The following is an 18,829-nucleotide window of genomic DNA, read 5'->3' on the forward strand; positions in this document are numbered from 1 at the left end:
CATGCTCTATCTGAATCACGAAAGAAAAAATTTTGGTTACAGTGTCCCTTTAAGTAATTTGGATAATATGTATGTCATGGAACATAAAGGAAGTTTTATATCATTTGTAATACTTTTGCATACATAGTACCATCAGAAACATGGTACAGTACTGTAATGAGAAAGGCAATGTTTGTTATTTTAAATAAAAATAACGAAGCATTTGCATTTTAAAACAGAAAAAAACAAAACAAAGATACAGGCAGGGAAGATTGTGATTTACTGGCAGAGAAAATTACTAAATTACATTTTTTATAAAAAATTAATGAAACCGTGAGCTCACTTTTTAATCTTCTTTAATTTTGCAACATTGTAACTGTATTTGTTATTACTATTTTTTTGGAAAAACAATAAAAATCTTTTCAAAATAAAATATTAATGAAAACGACTAGATTTTGGAATAATTCTGGATTTTGGGGTACCGGTATCTACTCAATATATAAAAAACTATAACCTGCAAATTGAAGATCTTAGAAATGTATGATAACTAAGATTTAAATATTTCTATGTTCAATGTTTACATGGTCCGAGATAAAGATATAATTTACTTTTTATCATGCTGTGTAATTGCTACTTGTTGTTGCTTGATCTGAGAATATTATATCATGCAGAAAATTGCTCCTGTCAATTTTTGACAGCAAAGTTTTACAACGAAACCAATAGACATCAGCAGCACTTACTCAATATTTTTTCTGTCTGATGCCTATTTTCTCTCCTTCCTTATTTAATTGACTACTGTGTTAATTAACACTCATCCCATTACATGAAAAATTATGTTTGAAGCAAATAATCAGAACCAGTAATTTATTTGTTCTAAGTAAAGATAGATCTAACCCTATTTACACCTGAGGAAGGTCCATGGCTCTGAAACGCGTTGTTGTTTGGTGTAGTCTGGCCAGACCTGCACCAATTGGAGACTACACTCTCAGCGTTTTCATGCAAGTACTTTGTACTTTATTTATATGTAGTTTATTGAGGTTACAATTCTTTTATTTAGCAGACAGTGTTTTCACATTATCTTTTTATATATGCCGGTATAATATGGCAATTATTCCATCAATGATTGTATAAGAGAATGTTACTATACTCTGTTTAGTGGATAAATAATATGATGATAAATTCATAATTTAATGTATTAATTGATCTACTGGACTTGGCATTTTATTAAATATTGTTTATATTTTATTATCAAGCTCTGTCTCATTTATTTTACATATACCAGCATTAGAATCCTGATCCTGCAGTGCCTTTATAAGACACATACAAGAGACCTCAATGCAGACCCTAAGGCTTCTGTCATCTACATACCCACATCAGACCTCAAATCATAACCCTGGCCTTGCAGCTCCTCTGTCATCCTCCAACTCACATCAGATTTCAAATCAAACCCTAGCCCTGCAGCCCCAATATAAGCCACATGCATAATTAGATCCTAGATAAGGATCATGGGCCCTACAGCTCTAATCACACCCATGTTCACATAGGCCCTCTGTCAGTCATACACCTATAGACCTCAGATCAGACTGATTTCCATGAAGTCCCTCTGAGAACTATATACTCATATCAGACCTCAGTGCAACATCAAAAGCCACCACCTTGTTGGCCCCCATTAGTGATTTTGCAGGTGTTAAAAGCACAGTAAAATGTGTATATGTGTGTATGTATATATATATATATATATATATATATATATATATATATAATGCTCTGAAAATTAAGTAATTTCTTCTCAAGGGTTACTCTACTAAATAATTACCTAACAGGCTTTATCAGATAACTACTGCAAGACTTTGCATTTTATACTAACCTTTATAACAGTGGCTAACAGGGCCTCCATCGTGGGGTGCAAGGGGGCACTCTAGGCAGGGGCCCAGGAACCGACGGGGTGCTGGTACCCTAGTTTGGGGCCTCCTCTGACAGATACTACCAACCGCAGCAGAAATTGAATCCAGTGCGGCTTGGTCCGTTCTAGGCTGCACAGCTGAGAAGTACTACAAGTCCCCGAATGCCGTGCAGAATGGACTGGCAAATCAGAAATGGAGGGACTCCTGCTTGGTGCAAAGGAAAAGGAAGAGGCTCCTGTGCGGAGGAGCTTCAGTTCTGCACATGGGAAGAGACTAAGGCTCCCAGAGCTGCGCGTGTGGACTTGGGAGGAAGGGACCCCCCAAGGCACATATTGATACAAGTTGGCACCTGTTTGTTTTTTATTGAAAACATTTCACTATTCTTTCCCCCTTCCTTTTATGTAGCTAATTTTGTTGCTTAAATTGCAAAGAATAATGTTAATAATCTCAAGAGATTTTGGCCAGGAGATATTGAACAGTAAGATATGTCCACACAGATTTTAAAGAATAACATACACTTGTTACCCAGATTGGGTACAAATACAATTAACAGTATAGTGTGTTTTATTGTATTTCTGTGCATTGTCCCAATCAGCATGTACGAACTTGTTTGATTGCTACTGATGTCATTAAAGGGACAACCCAGCCAACATTGAAATCCACATGGGTGCATTTCAGTTTTGAATAGAAGCAGTTTTGTAATATAAACTTTTCTGATAAAAGCTATAGCTGGCATTTTAAACACAACACTTGCTCAGAATGCCTAAGGTGCTTGTACCATCTGGTAATGACTCAATTTGTTAATTGCTGACATGATACAAGCCCCACTTGTGCTTTGAGCAGCTGTAATATTTAAAATGCAGATGCACAGAGGATATCTAGCTATGCTTCACATGCATAAGCATAGAAAAATACTAACACTAAAACAGTGGTTACTTTTACTAGAAGCATTTTTACCAATACATGTATACTGCAAATATGTTTCTATTCAAACATGTAATTCATCTGCATTTAAATTTTCACCAGAATCTCCCATTAATATTTGTACTGCTACTGGAATTCTTACTGCCAATGTTATTATGTACTTCATTTATAAAAACTATTTTTAAAAAAAGTCTCACTCATGTCCCTGTGTGACTGTCTGCCCCTCCTATCTGCCCCACACTGTTCAACTGCCCTTACAATCTGCCCCACACTGTGTGACTGTCTGCCCCTCCTATCTGCCCCACACTGTGTGACTGTCTGCCCCTCCTATCTGCCCCACACTGTGTGACTGTCTGCCCCTCCTATCTGCCCCAAATTGTATGACTGTCTGCCCCTCCTATTTGCCCCACACTGTGTGACTGCCTTCCCCTCCTATGTGCTCCACATTGTATGACTGTCTGCCCCTCTTATGTGCCCCACACTGTGTGACTGTCTGCCCCTCCTATCTGCCCACACAGTGTGACTGTCTGCCCCTCCTATCTGCTCCACACTGTGTGACTGCCTGCCGTTCCTATGTGCCCCACACTGTGTGACTGTCTGCCCCTCCTATGTGCCCCACATTGTATGACTGTCTTCCCCTCCTATGTACCCCACATTGTATGACTGTCTGCCCCTCCTATGTGCCCCACATTGTATGACTGTCTGCCCCTCCTATCTGCTCCACACTGTATGACCGTCTGCCCCTCCTATGTTCCCAAAATTGTATGACTGTCTTCCTCTCCTATGTGCCCCGCACTGTATGACTGTCTGCCCTCCTATTTGCCCCACACTGTGTGACTGCCTGCACCTCCTATGTGCCCCACACTGTGTGAATGCCTGCCCCTCCTATGTGCCCCACACTGTGTGACTGCCTGCCCCTCCTATGTGCCCCACACTATGTGACTGCCTGCCCTTCCTATCTGCCCTACACTGTGTGACTGTATGCCCCTCCTATCTGCCCCACACTGTGTGACTGTCTGCCCCTCCTATCTGCTCCACACTGTATGACTCTCTGCCCCTCCTATGTTCCCCACATTGTATGACTGTCTTCCTCTCCTATGTGCCCCACACTGTATGACTGTCTGCCCTCCTATTTGCCCCACTCTGTGTGACTGCCTGCCCCTCCAATGTGCCCCACACTGTGTGACTGTCTGCCCCTTCTATGTACCCCACATTGTATGAATGTCTGCCCCTCCTATCTGTCCCAAACTGTGTGACTATCTGCCCCACACTGTGTGACTGCCTGCCCCTCCTATGTGCTCCACATTGTATGACTGTCTGCCCCTCCTATGTGCCCCACACTGTGTGACTGTTTGCCCTTCCTATCTGCCCCACACTGTGTGACTGCCTGCCCCTCCTATGTGCCCCACACTGTGTGACTGCCTACCCCTCCTATGTGCCCCACACTGTGTGACTGTCTGCCCTTCCTATCTGCCCCACACTGTGTGACTGCCTGCCCCTCCTATGTGCTCCACATTTTTGACTGTCTGCCCCTCCTATCTGCCCCACACTGTGCGACTGTCTGCCCTTCCTATCTGCCCTACACGGTTTAGACAGGTCTGCCCCTCCTATGTGCCCTCCACACTGGTGACTGTCTGCCCCTCCTATGTGCTCCACACTGTATAGACTGTCTGCCCCTCCAATGTGCCCCACACTGTGTGACTGTCTGCCCCCTCCTATCTGCTCCACACTGTGTGACTATCTGCCCTCTACCTATCTGCCCCCACACTGTGCGACTGTCTGCCCTTGCCTATTTACCCTACAACGGTATGGACAGTCTGCCCCTCCTATGTGCCCCACACTGGATGACTGGTCTGCCCCCTCCTATGTGCTCCACACTGTATGACTGTCTGCCCCTCCAATGTGCCCCACACTGTGTGACTGTCTGCCCCTCCTATCTGCTCCACACTGTGTGACTATCTGCCCCTCCTATCTGCCCCACACTGTGTGACTGTCTGCCCTTCCTATCCTGCCCTACACGGATATGACAGTCTGCCCCCTCCTATGTGCCCCACCACTGTGTGACTGTCTGCCCCTCCTATGTGCCTCCACACTGTATGACTGTCTGCCCCTCCTATTGTGCCCCCACACTGTGTGACTGTTCTGCCCCTCCTATCTGCTCCACACTGTATGACTGTCTGCTTCTCCTATGTGCCCCCACACTGTGTGAATGTCTGCCCCTCCTATCTGCCCCACACTGTGTGACAGTCCTGCCCCTCCTATGTGCCCCACACTGTGTGACTGTCTGCCCCTCCTATGTGCCCCACACTGTGTGACTGTCTGCCTCTCCTATCTGGCCCCACACTGTGGTGACAGTCTGCCCCTCCTATGTGCCCCACACTGTGTGAGTCTGGCCCCCTCCTATGTGCCCCACACTGTGGTGACTGTCTGCCTCTCCTATCTGCCCCACACTGGTGCTGACAGTCTGCCCCTCCTAATCTGCCCCACACTGTATGACTATCTGCCCCTCCTATATTAAGGTGACCATATTTTTAAAATGAAATCCGGGGGGAAATTTTTTATTGGCAAATGGTAAAAAACTATTTTATTAGCACAGGATACTCCACAGTTGCTTACAAATTGGGTGATACGCATGGGGGTATAATAACATTTTGGTTGGAGAATTAGGAGACCAGGGAAACAATATTATAAAAATAAAATACAGCAATTAAAAATATATTCCTACTAATTAAGCAAATAGTGATAGAGGCTGACTGTCAGGCAATGAGGACGTTGCAGTGTTTATCTCACTGGCTGCTTACTGTGACAGACAGCTCAGGAAGCAGCAGGGTTCAACGGCTAGTGGCAGATGTAAAAAGGACACAGGGGGCAATATAATATAATAAAAAACATAACCTGGCTCCAGTTCTTCTAGTGTCTCTTGCTGTCTGTGTGCCCCATCCCTCACCTAAACTTCTGCTCAATTAGAGCCTTATTGCAGAAAAGATCCCTGAGCGGGATGTGGCAGAGCACAGAGGGAGAAGTTTAAATCAAGCACACAAATGTCAGGGATCAAATGCCAGCGCCCTCTCACCTCCTCTCCTGGACATGCTTGCTGATGGTACAGACTGGTATACATGTTTAGTGTGCTGCAAGGAAGAGGTGGGCGGGGCCAAGTGCACCTAAATAACTTATGGTAGGATAGTGTTACTTACAGAGCTGCCACCTATGCCGCACAGTTTGTTAATGCGTGTGCTTGCTGAACAAAATACAGTCACACAGTGCATGTGCTTGCCGATTTGCACTGAATATAGCAACTTCTGCACCGCTAGTAGTACGCTCCACCCCCTGGCCAGCTGAACGTGCTGAAGATGTGGAGAATGTTTTTGTAACAGGAGCGGTACAGGACCATCTGTCTTCCGGGGACATAATTTGTCTGGGGACAGTCACCTCAATCCGGGGACTGTCCCCAGAAATTCGGGGACGTCTGGTCACCCTATCCTATGTGCCCTCACATTGTGTGGACTGTCTGCCCCTCCTATTCGCCCCACACTGTGTGACTGTCTGCCCCTCCTATGTGCCCCACAACTGTGACTGTCTGCCCCTCCTATCTGCCCCACACTGTGTGACTGTCTGACCCTCCTAATCTGCCCCACACTGCGTGGACAGTCTGCCCCTCCTATCTGCCCCACACTGTGTGGGGACTGTCTGACCCTCCTATCTGCTCCATACTGTGTGACTGTCTGCCCCTCCTATCTTCCCACACTGTGTGACTGGTCTGCCCCTCCTATCTTCCCAACACTGTGTGACTGTCTGCCCCTCTTTATCTTCCCCACACTTGGGTGACTGGTCTGCCCCTCCTATGTGCCCCCACACTGTGTGCCCCACCCTATCAAGTCAAGAATACTTTATTAGCATGACATTATTACTGTGTTGCCAAACTAATATGTTACAATAAAACAGATCAATAACAATTTATAAAGTATAGTGGGGTATATGGTAACAGTTCATTTAATCTGATTGGGGGTTCTGGTCATGTGACATCTGGCGACATATTTTGCTACTATCCTTGTAGCTTGTTTTTTTCTCCTAAGAGTACACATAAATTTCTTGTTCAGAACTACTGCTGGAAGTCTGTTATTTCTTTCATTATTTTTTGGAAGGTATTTATCCTTAAGAGTTTGCGTCTTGTACAGTTGTGCCCCACTCTGTGTGGACTGCGTGACCCTCCTATCTGCCCCCACACTGTGCTGGACTGTCTGCCCCCTCCTATCTGCTCCACACGGTATACTGTCTGTCCCCTGTCCCTCCTATGTGCCCCAAACTGTGTGACAGGCCTGACCCTCCTATCTGCCCCACAATGAGTGACTGCCTTCCCCTCCTATGTGCCCCACACTGTGTGACTGCCTTCCCCACTGTGTTTGGACTGCCTGCCCCCTCCTATCTGCTCTGGATCTACACTGTATGACTGTCTGGCCCCTCCTATGGTGCCCCACACTGTGTGGACTCTGCCTCTCCCCTCACTATCTGCTCCACACTGTGATGACTGTTCTGCCCCTCCATATCTTCCCCACACTGTGTGACTGTTCTGCCCCTCCTATAAGCCCCTCACAGGTGACTACTGCCTGCCCCACTGTGTTGACTATGCCTGCCCCTCCTATCTGCTCTAACACTGTATGGACTGTCTGCCCCTCCCTATGTGCCCCACACTGTGTGACTGCCTTCCCCTCCTATCTGCTCCACACTGTATGACTGTCTGCCCTCCTATGTGCCCCACACTGTGTGACTGCCTTCCCCTCCTATGTGCCCCACACTGTGTGACTGCCTTCCCCTCCTATGTGCCCCCACACTGTGTGACTGCCTGCCCCACTGTGTTTGACTGCCTGCCCCTCCTATCTGCTCTACACTGTATGACTGTCTGCCCCTCCCTATGTGCCCCCACACTGTGTGACTGCCTTCCCCCTCCTATCTGCTCCACACCTGTATGACTGTCTGTCTCTCCTTGTGTCCCACATTGTGTTACTGTCTACTACTCCTATGTGCCCCATACTGTGTTTACTGTCTGTGTGTGTGTCCAGTGTCTATTCCTTTCTTAGGACAGTTTGACCTTACTGCTGAATAGTTTCAAACTTTGACACTAATAAGGCCATTGTGGAAGTCACCAATACCCCATGCAACATTTAAATTAGTGTTTAAGGGCCTCCCTTTTCAGCCACTGCATACAGTTGGCATCTTTCCTTCCCAAATATATTATCAGAAGTTCTACCTTATTACTTGGTCATGTCAGTGGTAAACAGGATCTAGAGTGTGCGTGTGAGTGTTTTCTGTGGATGTTTGCATGAGTGTGTGTGTGTGTGTGTGTGTGAGAGAGAGGAGAGTTTCTGTGGTGTCTGTGTGAGTATGTGTGTTTCTATGTGAGTGTATGTTTTTTGTGGATGTTTCCATGTGTGTGTGAGAGAGTTTTTCTGTGATTTCTGTGTGGGTGTCTGTGTGTGTTTCTGTGTGTGATGTGTGTGAGTTTTTTGTGGGTGTCCTGTGTGAGTGTGTATGTGTGTTTCTGTGCGAGTGTGTGAGTTTTTATGTGGGTGTCTGGTGTGAGTATTTGTGTGGTGTGTTTCTGTGTGAGTGAGTTTTTCTGTGTGTCTCTGTGTGAGTATTGCTGTGTATGTGTTTTTACTTACGGTTACAATGCAACGGTTTAACTACACTCAAATAAAGTAAATTGACCAAAAATTGCACAGGTCAAGGGGGGGGGCAGTCAACGGCTTAGTAAATGGCCACAAAATTTCTAGTGGCGGAACTGGTGGCTAACCTTGTTGTCTGCGGACTAAAGCCCAGATTGTCCTACTTCAAATAAGGGTAATATAGGGCTATTTAAAAATGATTGCAGTAAAAAGGGTGCTATTTGTTTTAAAAACATTAAGATTCGGCTGATATGTTATTCTAAAGCAACCAGACAGAAATCTCTTGTATATTACAAAGTGCTTACTATTCCATTAAACAGGCAAGAAGTCAATAGTGCAATAAGAAAATGCACAAATGCATTAGAATATGTTCTCATTGCAGCTGTATGTCCCTTTAAAGTCTATAAATAGTGTTTCATATCGTGTCTCAATCTTACAGAAAATCTGATGACTATATCCATGTATCTTACAGCAAGATTAGCACATTCTTATTTCCATAGTTTATTACGTCAGTTGAGTCACTGGGTGTATTTTTTATGAGCCAAAGGTGCATCAAAGCAAAATAGTCTATTAACCCTTTCAACTCCATGTCAATTTTCAATTGGGGGTTTAAGCTATGACTTACAACTCCTGTGAAATATTTGTATAATTGGTGGAAAACAAAATAGAATATTATCTGTACAATTACAGTAGCAAGGTTCTTTATACTAGCAGCCAATTTGCTGCGCAGGTGTATTTTATTCACTTCCTGTTCGCTCTTCACAAGTTATAAATAAACATTAGTGCCAGAACCAGATTTTCTACTTATGTAAAAAAGTGAGTATACCCTGCCCAAAACTGCCAGAGCACAGATAGATCTCATCCAACCACATTGTGTAGTGGCAGATGGACAAAAATATGTTCCACTAGCTGTGAAGTACAGTAGCTACAAACAAAGGAAAAGTAAACAAACAATTCAAATTAGCAGATTTCATTATATATTACATATTAACAATTTATAAATAAAAATCATATTTTTAGAGACATTTTTGTTTTTTTTCTCTTGTATAAAAATGAACAGATTTTCAGTGGTGCACAGCAGGTCAGGATATTGGACACGGAGTGTGGGAACCTTTACCAAGCAAACCAATCTAAAAGAGGGGCTATTTAATGGGTGCACCACCTGGCTGACTTTCTTGACCACCCAGCTAAAATTGAAGCCAATATTAAAAAATGATATATTTGTGCGATTTAGACAGAGCATACCATTTTTAAAAAGTTTCCAATTTGCATTCCAAGACACAGTAAATTTAAACAATAGTAGTAAATTGAATAATTTCTTAAAATGCATGTTCTATATCTACCAATTAAAAGTAAGAGGCTGTATCACCGTAGGGCAGCAGAAGCAGTATATGGTCAGAGGAGAGAGTGGAGGAAAACAGAAAATGTCCTCACATTACATAAAACAATAATTGGTTATACCTCCTTGTGAGCATACATCTGGGTCCTTTGTGGGTAACTATATTTTTTGGCCCGCCTTCCTGTTCTCATCCACCTTTGCAGTTAATGGCTCTGTGTATCTAAAAGCAGCATACTATTGGCAACCAAGGTGTTAAACCTGGCAAGAAAGTCATAGGGGCCTATTTATCAAAGGTCTTGCGGACCTGATCCGATAGTGCGGATCAGGTCCCGCAAGACCTCGCTGAATGCGGAGAGCAATACGCTCTCCGCATTTAACATTGCACAGCAGCTCACAAGAGCTGCTGATGCAACACCGCCCCCTGCAGACTCCCGGCCTATGGGCCGCACACGGCCCTTCAAGCTCTGTTCGGAGCTTGATAAATGGGCCTCACAGTCTACATTCTAAAAAATATGTGGATGGCAGCTAGATGCAGCAAATTCCTCCCAATCGCTGGACTACAGGTAAGGGGATCAAGTGGTATGCTAAGCCTATTGTATACATCAATTTCCAATCAAATATATATCAAAGTCAAGACTTAAAGGGACATTAAACACTAAATAAATGTTAGATAGAATGATGCATTCAAAGAAAATAATAGTCTGAGAATGAATATACATGTAGATAGTTTTTTTAAGTTTTATTAGTTGCTTAAATAGTGACAAAATACGTATAAAGTTTTAGTGTTTATAAAACAATGGGAGCCCCTATGTTGTAACATAGGTTACTATTTCTGCTGTGGCCAATTAGGGACAGTTAAAGAGTGTGCAGCCAATGGCTGTGTGGAATATAACAGTGTTCTGCGCTTCCATTTCTAACAGGAACTGAAATGCTCACAATTTCAGAATGGAATTGCAGGAAAATGGGACAAAATAAATAATAAAAGTATATTGTAGAGTTTTTTTATATATACAATTTATCATTTTATATTACGATCTCAACGTGTTTATTGTCCCTTTAAAGTGAAATTTAAATCAGGATAAAAGCATTTTCGGAATATACATATATTTGCAAACATGCTTCTTCTAAATGTTAGCATATTTTTCAGATAACTTTTACTGTGCATGCAACAACCTACCAAGTATGCAGCAGTAGGTCATTCGCCTCTCACACAGGCCAGACTGCCGCTGACACCAAGCTTCCCTTCTACAGCAGAACTCACAGATGAATATACATAGATAAGACCTTCTGCCGAATGCTCTGTGGGTCACATGCACAGTAAAACAGTAAAAAGGTATCTCACAAAATATTACATTTGACAAATAGATGTGTGGTGCAAAAATGCTTAGATTCAAATGTGAAATGCACTACTGTCTATTTCACATCAGACTTTCATGTCTCCAACAGGGTCAATAAACACTTGTTTAATGTTAGAAGGGGCATGAACCCCTATTATTTTTTTAGGATTTAGAGTATACAGTTTTAAATGACTTATCAATTGACTTCTATTATCAGATTTACTTTATTTTATGTGTACCCTTCTTTTAAAGGGCAGCAATGCACTGTATTGATGCTCTTAAATCTACATAGGTATGCTTTTCAACAAAGGATACCAATAGAACAAAGCAAATGAAATAATAGAAGTTTATTGGAAACTTGTTTAAAAATTGCATGTTCTATCTGAATCATGAAAGTTTAATTTATGAGTTTGCTGTCCCTTTTATTATATTAGGTAAAAAATGTACTTTCTTTTTTTTTGTCCCGGTTTCTTGTAATTTACTTTAAAAAATTGTGGGTCTTCAAATGCCTGATAAAAGGGGAGTGCAGACTCCAGACTTACACTGCTATATTCCACTCAGTCACTGGTTACACAATCTAGTGACCCCTTTAAAATATTCTCTAACTGGCCTCAGCAGAGATGGAAATATGGCTGCACCTATCGCTTTATGGTCATATCATTGTTTTATAATGTAATCAACTAATATAACTCTCAAGCTAAACTTTCCTTTAAATACATAATTCAGTTTAGCAATTATTTAATAGAACAGTTATAAGGACAAAAAAAACTGTATCACTTTACAGCAATTTATATTCTATCGATTTTTGTAGAGCTAAAATCTTAAAAGTGTGCTAAAAAAGGAAGTTAAATTTAAAGGAACAGTCTACACCAGAATTGTTATTGTTTAAAAAGATAGATAACTCCTTTACTACCCATTCCACAGCTTTGCACAACCAACATTGTTATAATAATATACTTTATAACATTTAAACCACTAAATTTCTGCCTGTTTCTAAGCCACTTCAGACAGCCTCTAATCACATGCTTTTTAATTGCTTTTCAAAACAAGAGACTGCTAATCCATGTGTGCTATATAGATAACACTGTGCTCTCTCCTGTGGAGTTGTGCACAACACTGCACTAATTGGCTAAAATGCAAGTCAATAGATAAATAGTCATGTGATTAGGGGGCAGTCAGAAGAGCTTTAGATATAAGGTAATCACAGAGGTAAAAAGTATATTATAAGAACTGTGCAAAACTGGGGAATGGATAATAAAGGGATTATCTATCTTTTTAAATAATAAACATTTTAGAGTTGACTGTGCCTTTAAGGAAAAGTGGCTTGTACATAAGAACCAGGGTTATTTTAAAATACTTTCTCTGCCCTGCATACTCATAGGTGAGCCAAGTTCCCACCTCCAGGGCACCTGTAAAATTGTGTGTATTCAACCGCAAGAGACCCCTCCCTTTCCATTATTCATGTGAATTTTTTTTAGATGCCAAAGGGCTTACTATCTATACATATAAAGTTCTGTATTAAAAGGCTTTCAGTGTACATATTTTTTTCTCTCATTAAAAAAGGGTGTTACAAATTATTATATTTTTTTGTGTTTTGAAAAAATGCATGTTTGTACTCTAAATAAACCATCATTTTTCAAGTCAGTACTGCAAATGCACATTCTCCCCCAATACAGTTGTAGTTAATGTCCTTAACAGACAATAATCATTAGTAGGATTTACCCAATTTATAGTGTAGTCTCAATTTCAATTTAAACAGCCTGTCCTTACATTTTTCAAGGAAATAAGCATTTTCAGCATGTTTAAATGTCTCATTTGTATCAACTTTTAACATTAAATATAAAATAAAAAATACACACAAAGAAAACAGCACTATAACATCATATATACAAAATATTTATTTCCGAATTAAAATGACTAACAATCAGTGAAAGAGTCTATAAAAGATAAAAGGAATATAAATATATCAGTGAGATCAAAAAATGTGGAGCTCACTTATCACTATATACTATTATTGCAGGATCTCTTGTTTGAGCAAACTTTTAACAAATCAAAAATGTCAAGGTATCGAAACAAGCAAATGGTGTATATAAAATATGTTGATACAATAAGTCAAATGCAAGACACATTAAATGCTGGCGATATATATATTAAAAAGGGCTAGGAAACACACTAAATACTGACAGCATCAGGCCCATTTATCAAAGGTCTTGCGGACCTGATCCGACACTGCGGATCAGGTCCGCAAGACCTCGCTAAATGCGGAGAGCAATACGCTCTCCGCATTTAACATTGCACCAGCAGCTCACAAGAGCTGCTGGGTGCAACGCCGCCCCCTGCTGACTCGCGGCCAATCGGCCGCCAGCAGGGAGCTGTCAATCAACCCGATCGTATTCGATCGGGTTTGATGTCTGGCGATTCCTGTCCGCCTGTTCAGAGCAGGCGGACAGGGTTATGGAGCAGCGGTCTTTTGACCGCTGCTTCATAAGTTGTGTTTCTGGCGAGTCTGAAGACTCGCCAGAAACACGGCCCTTCAAGCTCCATACGGAGCTTGATAAATGGGCCTGCATGAGTAATGTGCATATCAATACAGGAAATGAAACATACAGAATGCTAGAAGCGTAATAAATAGTAAGCATTAAGGGGACACTGAACCCAATTTTTTTTCTTTCGTGATTCAGATAGAGCATGACATTGTAAGCAACTTTCTAATTTACTCCTATTATCAAATTGTATTCATTCTCTTGGTATCTTTATTTGAAATGCAAGAATATAAGTTTAGATGCCGGTCCATTTTTGGTGAACAACCTGGGTTGTTCTTGCTGATTGGTGGATAAATTCATCCACCAATAAAAAAAAGTGCAGTCCAGAGGTCTGAACCAAAAAAGAAGCTTAGATTCCTTCTTTTTCAAATAAAGATAGCAAGTGAACAAAGAAAAATTGATAATAGGAGTAAATTAGAAAGTTGCTTAAAATTGCATGCTCTATCTGAATCACAAAAGAAAAAATTGGGGTTCAGTGTCCCTTTAAGACAGTGCTAAAAGAAGAATGCACTAGTTACTAGCAGTATAATTCATATACAAACTTATGCAGAATGTAAAACATATGAATTGCTAACACTGTATCTGATAGAAAACAGTAACAACAACAAAAATATATATAGGATACTAAAAAAATGCTAACAAAAATGCTAAGAAGCTGTGAATAGCAACACTTGCCTAGACAGACCACAGTTCATGTTGTATCTTATTGTATCAATATTTTTTTTTATATATACACCTATTGATACCTTGACATTTTGCTCAAACAAGAGATCATGCAATAATAATTAATGGTGTCAAGTGATATGTGGGCCCAACATTGTTTGAGCTCACTGACAGACAGATATATTTATATTCCTTGTGTCTTTTATAGATTGTTAGTCATTTTAATTTGGAAATAAATATTTTGTATATATGATTTTATAGTGCTGTTTTCTTTGTGTGTTTTTTTATTTATCTAGTCATTTTCTATAACGGCTGCTATTATAATAGTTTAATATATTATTAAGAGATTCATTTTATTTTGCTCTTGTTTTGATTTGTAATACCTTTTGGTAGAGCTGTCCATTGTTTGTTAAACATAAAATAAATGGTGCTATATTCTGCAATGTTCTGTTCATTTTGCATTTCCATTACTAGCCTCGAGAGGGTTATTTAAAACTTTAAAATAAATGCCCTATGTTTTCATGTTATGTTCTATGTATGTATTTAGTAAAAGCTATGAAACAAATATATAAAACTAATCAAGATCTCAATAAGTCCACATATTTGTGTCTATTTCAGTTTAGTAATATGCTATAGTCTGACTTTAAGATAATATCTGTGTATCTTTAATTAAACATTTTAGAATTGTAGAACAGCACAAACTATATATTTTTCACAATCTAAATTAAAAGGTATGTGTTGTGCAAATTACATTAAAGGGATAATGAACCCAAATTTTTTTCTATCTTGATTCAAATAGAGCATGCAATTTTAAGCAACTTTCAAATTTACTCATATTATCAAATTTTCTTCATTCTCTTGCTATCTTTATTTGAAAAGCAAGAATGTAAGTTTAGTAGCCGGACCATTTTTGGTTCACAACCTGGGTTGTCCTTGCTGATTGAACAGCACCAATAAACAAGTGTTGTCCATTGTGCTGAACCAAAAATTGGCTGGCTCCTTAGCTTAGATTCCTTCTTTTTCAAATAAAGATAGCAAGAGAATGAAGAAAATTTGATAATAGGAGTAAATTAGAAAGTTGCTTAAAATTGCACACTCTATCTGAATCATGAAAGAAAAATGTGGGTCCAGTGTCCCTTTAAAGTTACAATTATTTAGATTTTAGCAATAGTTGCCAAGAGTGCATCCTACAGTTAATGAGCAAACATACTAACATCTATATGTAAAATATATATGTGTGTATATATATATATATATATATATATTCTTTATACTATATAAATTCCATCTGGTAATCCCTTCAGTTTAATAGGAAATTATTATTTTAGTGTTATCATACAACATATTTAAACCACAAAATGACTTTTATTTTTGATATTGTGATGATGAAACAAAAGTAACAGGTGACAAACAACTATATAAGGTGATCATATATATAATCCCCACCCCAAGGTAACACTGACGTCATATCACCATAAATGTTGTATGACACAAGGATGAATGGTTGTTTTGCTTAACCCGTTCAGTGCCTGGTAGAATGGTGGAATAGTGATAGTGTTGTTGGAATTGAAGTATTGGCATCAGAATGGGCTGCAAATTGTTGTACAGTAGTGCTTTCTGTTTATAAGGGGATTATGCAACTTGCAAGTAATACCCACACACAAACCTATTCATAATTTACAATGCATACAAAATGGGTAAGACTGTTTGGAAAATACTTTCCTAATAACCTTCTGGACAAACAAAATAAAATTAAAAACGTTATATAATATGTATAGTATATAAATATGTATCCAGATTCTAGATGTGCCAAGTCCTTACCTCTTCTGGGCTGATATGGAAAGCCTCTGCTATTTTAGCGTACAGTTCCTTGACGTTAGTGAAACCCTCGATCCTACCAGTGGGGCTGCCATGTGCCAGCTGCGTATGGAAGACCAGTTTGGGGCGCATACTAACTGGAGGAGGGGGTAATCCGGCCGCACCGTTGGCCATGGAAGTCCCCTTGCCTGCGCTAGTGCCAGGCACTCTGTCATCCACCTCCTCGCTCTCCACCAGCTTTGAGCTCTCCTTGGGTTTGTTTTTCTTCCTCCCTCTCAGTCCCAAAGGCATCTTTCTTCAGTATAGATGAATTAAACAGAAATAAATTAATAAAAACACTGGATCCTCTTCCAGAAACTCTGCGCCCTTGCTGCTGTCACCTTTCCACTCCACTCCAGTCCAGTGTCGACTTTGTTCCTTCTTGTCACTGAGTCAGCAGCTCATCAATTCTTCTTTGCATGTTCACAGGTAAGGGACCAATTGTAATAGGACTTCCTGTTTCACTCTGGGAGAAAAAAACTTCCTCTAATTCTCCACCCCTCCTTCTCTCCAACCAGCCCCAAACATATCCCTCTTTACTCTATATGGTAGACAAGACAACTACAGACTGTCAATTTTTTTGCTGGAACTTTTTCTGCAGTTAGCAGGGTTATTGTTTTTTTTAATTATTATTGTTATTTTATTTTTTTTAAAAGCTCACAGGTTTATGAATACTATACAGATCCACATGTGAAGATATGTATAGAACTGCATAGTGATTTTTTTCTGGTGTATGAATTAATAAAGTGAATTTGACTATAAAAACTGAAATAGCTAAAGTTATGCAGTATAAAGAATCAGATAAGGTCACAATGACCTGAGTTGAATATATCCCATGATTCCATTTCTATAACAATTTGCTTAATTTCCCACTGACAGAATTTAATACATATGTTGAAGAACTGAAGTATCTTTTTGTTGTATTTGCACTTTTGTTTTTCGGATGAATAACACTTGTCATTTGTTACAGACATTGCTGTCCATTAAATTTAAAGAGACATGATGAACTCAGGCAACCTGGCTGATAAAAGTTAATTGTATTCAAAGCTTTTGCAGGAACACCCTGTAAAATAGTCAGAGACCTTGCTCTCTGTCTGTCGGGTTGACTTCTGCTGTTGTCAGTTGTTTGCATATTTTTTTTTATAGTGAATACTGCAGTATTGCAAATTTTCAACATAGGCGGTGGTTTCAAGCAATTATTTCAAATAAAATAAAGGTAAAAGAGCTATCTTTTAAAAAATATATAAAAAAAATATAATTATTTTGTAAAATATATATCTATACCTATAGATCTATATAAATACATACAGATATCATATAGATATCTATTGCATACACACACACACACACACACACACATATATATATATGTATATATATATATACACACACACACACACACACATATATATATATATATATATATATACACACATATATATATATATATATATATATATATATATATATATATATATATATATATATATCTTTAAAAATCCAAATGTAAAATTTCTAAGTGAAGAACATAGGAATTTCAAGTATTTCTCTTCAAAACATATTAAAAATGAATAAAAATGTTATAGCATATTTCAAGGTATTTAACGGTAGAGGGCTCAAAAGTGTATATATTTGTATACACATTTGTATATGTGTATGGTGTGTGTGCACATATTTTACACATATAAACAAATAAATACACATGTATACACATATATACACACACACACACACACACACACATATATATATATATATGTATATATATATATATATATATATATATATATATATACAAACACAAATGTTAAAATATCGATATACAATAGAGCCCTTTCCAGTCAAACTCCTTGCCATATACCATATACTTTTTAACTATTTTAAAACATTTTGAACAATATTAAAATTATATATTTTTTATTAAAAATGGGTAATATTTGTGTAATGGTTTATTTTAATGTGTTTTTGATTTGTTTTGTGATAACCCCTACACTTTACTAAAGGTCTCAATTTGCTCTAAATATTCTAGTGCAGTTAAAAGTTTGTAATATCCATTGAAAGTATAGGTTGCGCTAGAACAATGTTTGATGTGCTAATCCTTCTCTGGTAAATGCACTTAACATGGGCTTTTAATATCAAGTTGCGTGCTAATCTTAGTGTGGTCCAGCGATGTCATTTATCGTGACCTGAGCTACTACTTACTAACTGGCCTCCCTCTCTCCCGCCTCTCTCCCCTCCAATCCATCCTAAATGCATCTGCCAGACTAATCCACCTCTCTCGACGCTCTGTTTCTGCTGCACCTCTCTGTGAGTCCCTTCACTGGCTCCCCATTCACAACAGAGTTAAATTCAAAATTCTCACCCTGACCTACAAAGCCCTCACCAATGCTGCCCCATCCTACCAAATATACTCCTGCCCGCCCCCCTAAGATCCAACAATGACCTGCTTCTTGCATCCACTATCATCACCTCCTCTCATGCTAGACTACAGAACTTCTCTCGTGCGGCACCAACCCTCTGGAACGCACTTCCTCGTGCTGTCAGACTTGCCCCTAACCTCTCCTCCTTTAAACGTTCCCTAAAGACCTTTCTGTTCAGGGAAGCTTATCAGCCAACTTAT

The 18,829-nt window shown here is 39.6% G+C and overlaps 1 protein-coding gene across 1 annotated transcript in view; it reads right to left on the reverse strand.

Annotated features, from left to right (window-relative positions):
- The window catches only part of GIPC2 (GIPC PDZ domain containing family member 2), a 183,791-nt gene extending 167,152 nt beyond the window's left edge, over positions 1–16,639 (reverse strand). The window contains exon 1 of the mRNA XM_053693327.1: positions 16,174–16,639. Within this exon, the coding sequence (XP_053549302.1) occupies positions 16,174–16,461 (288 nt within the window). The 5' untranslated portion in view covers positions 16,462–16,639. The remainder of the gene's footprint in view (positions 1–16,173) is intronic.
- Between the last annotated feature and the right edge of the window lie 2,190 nt (positions 16,640–18,829).

Source organism: Bombina bombina, chromosome 10, assembly GCF_027579735.1.
Source record: "Bombina bombina isolate aBomBom1 chromosome 10, aBomBom1.pri, whole genome shotgun sequence".
Lineage (NCBI taxonomy): Eukaryota > Metazoa > Chordata > Amphibia > Anura > Bombinatoridae > Bombina > Bombina bombina.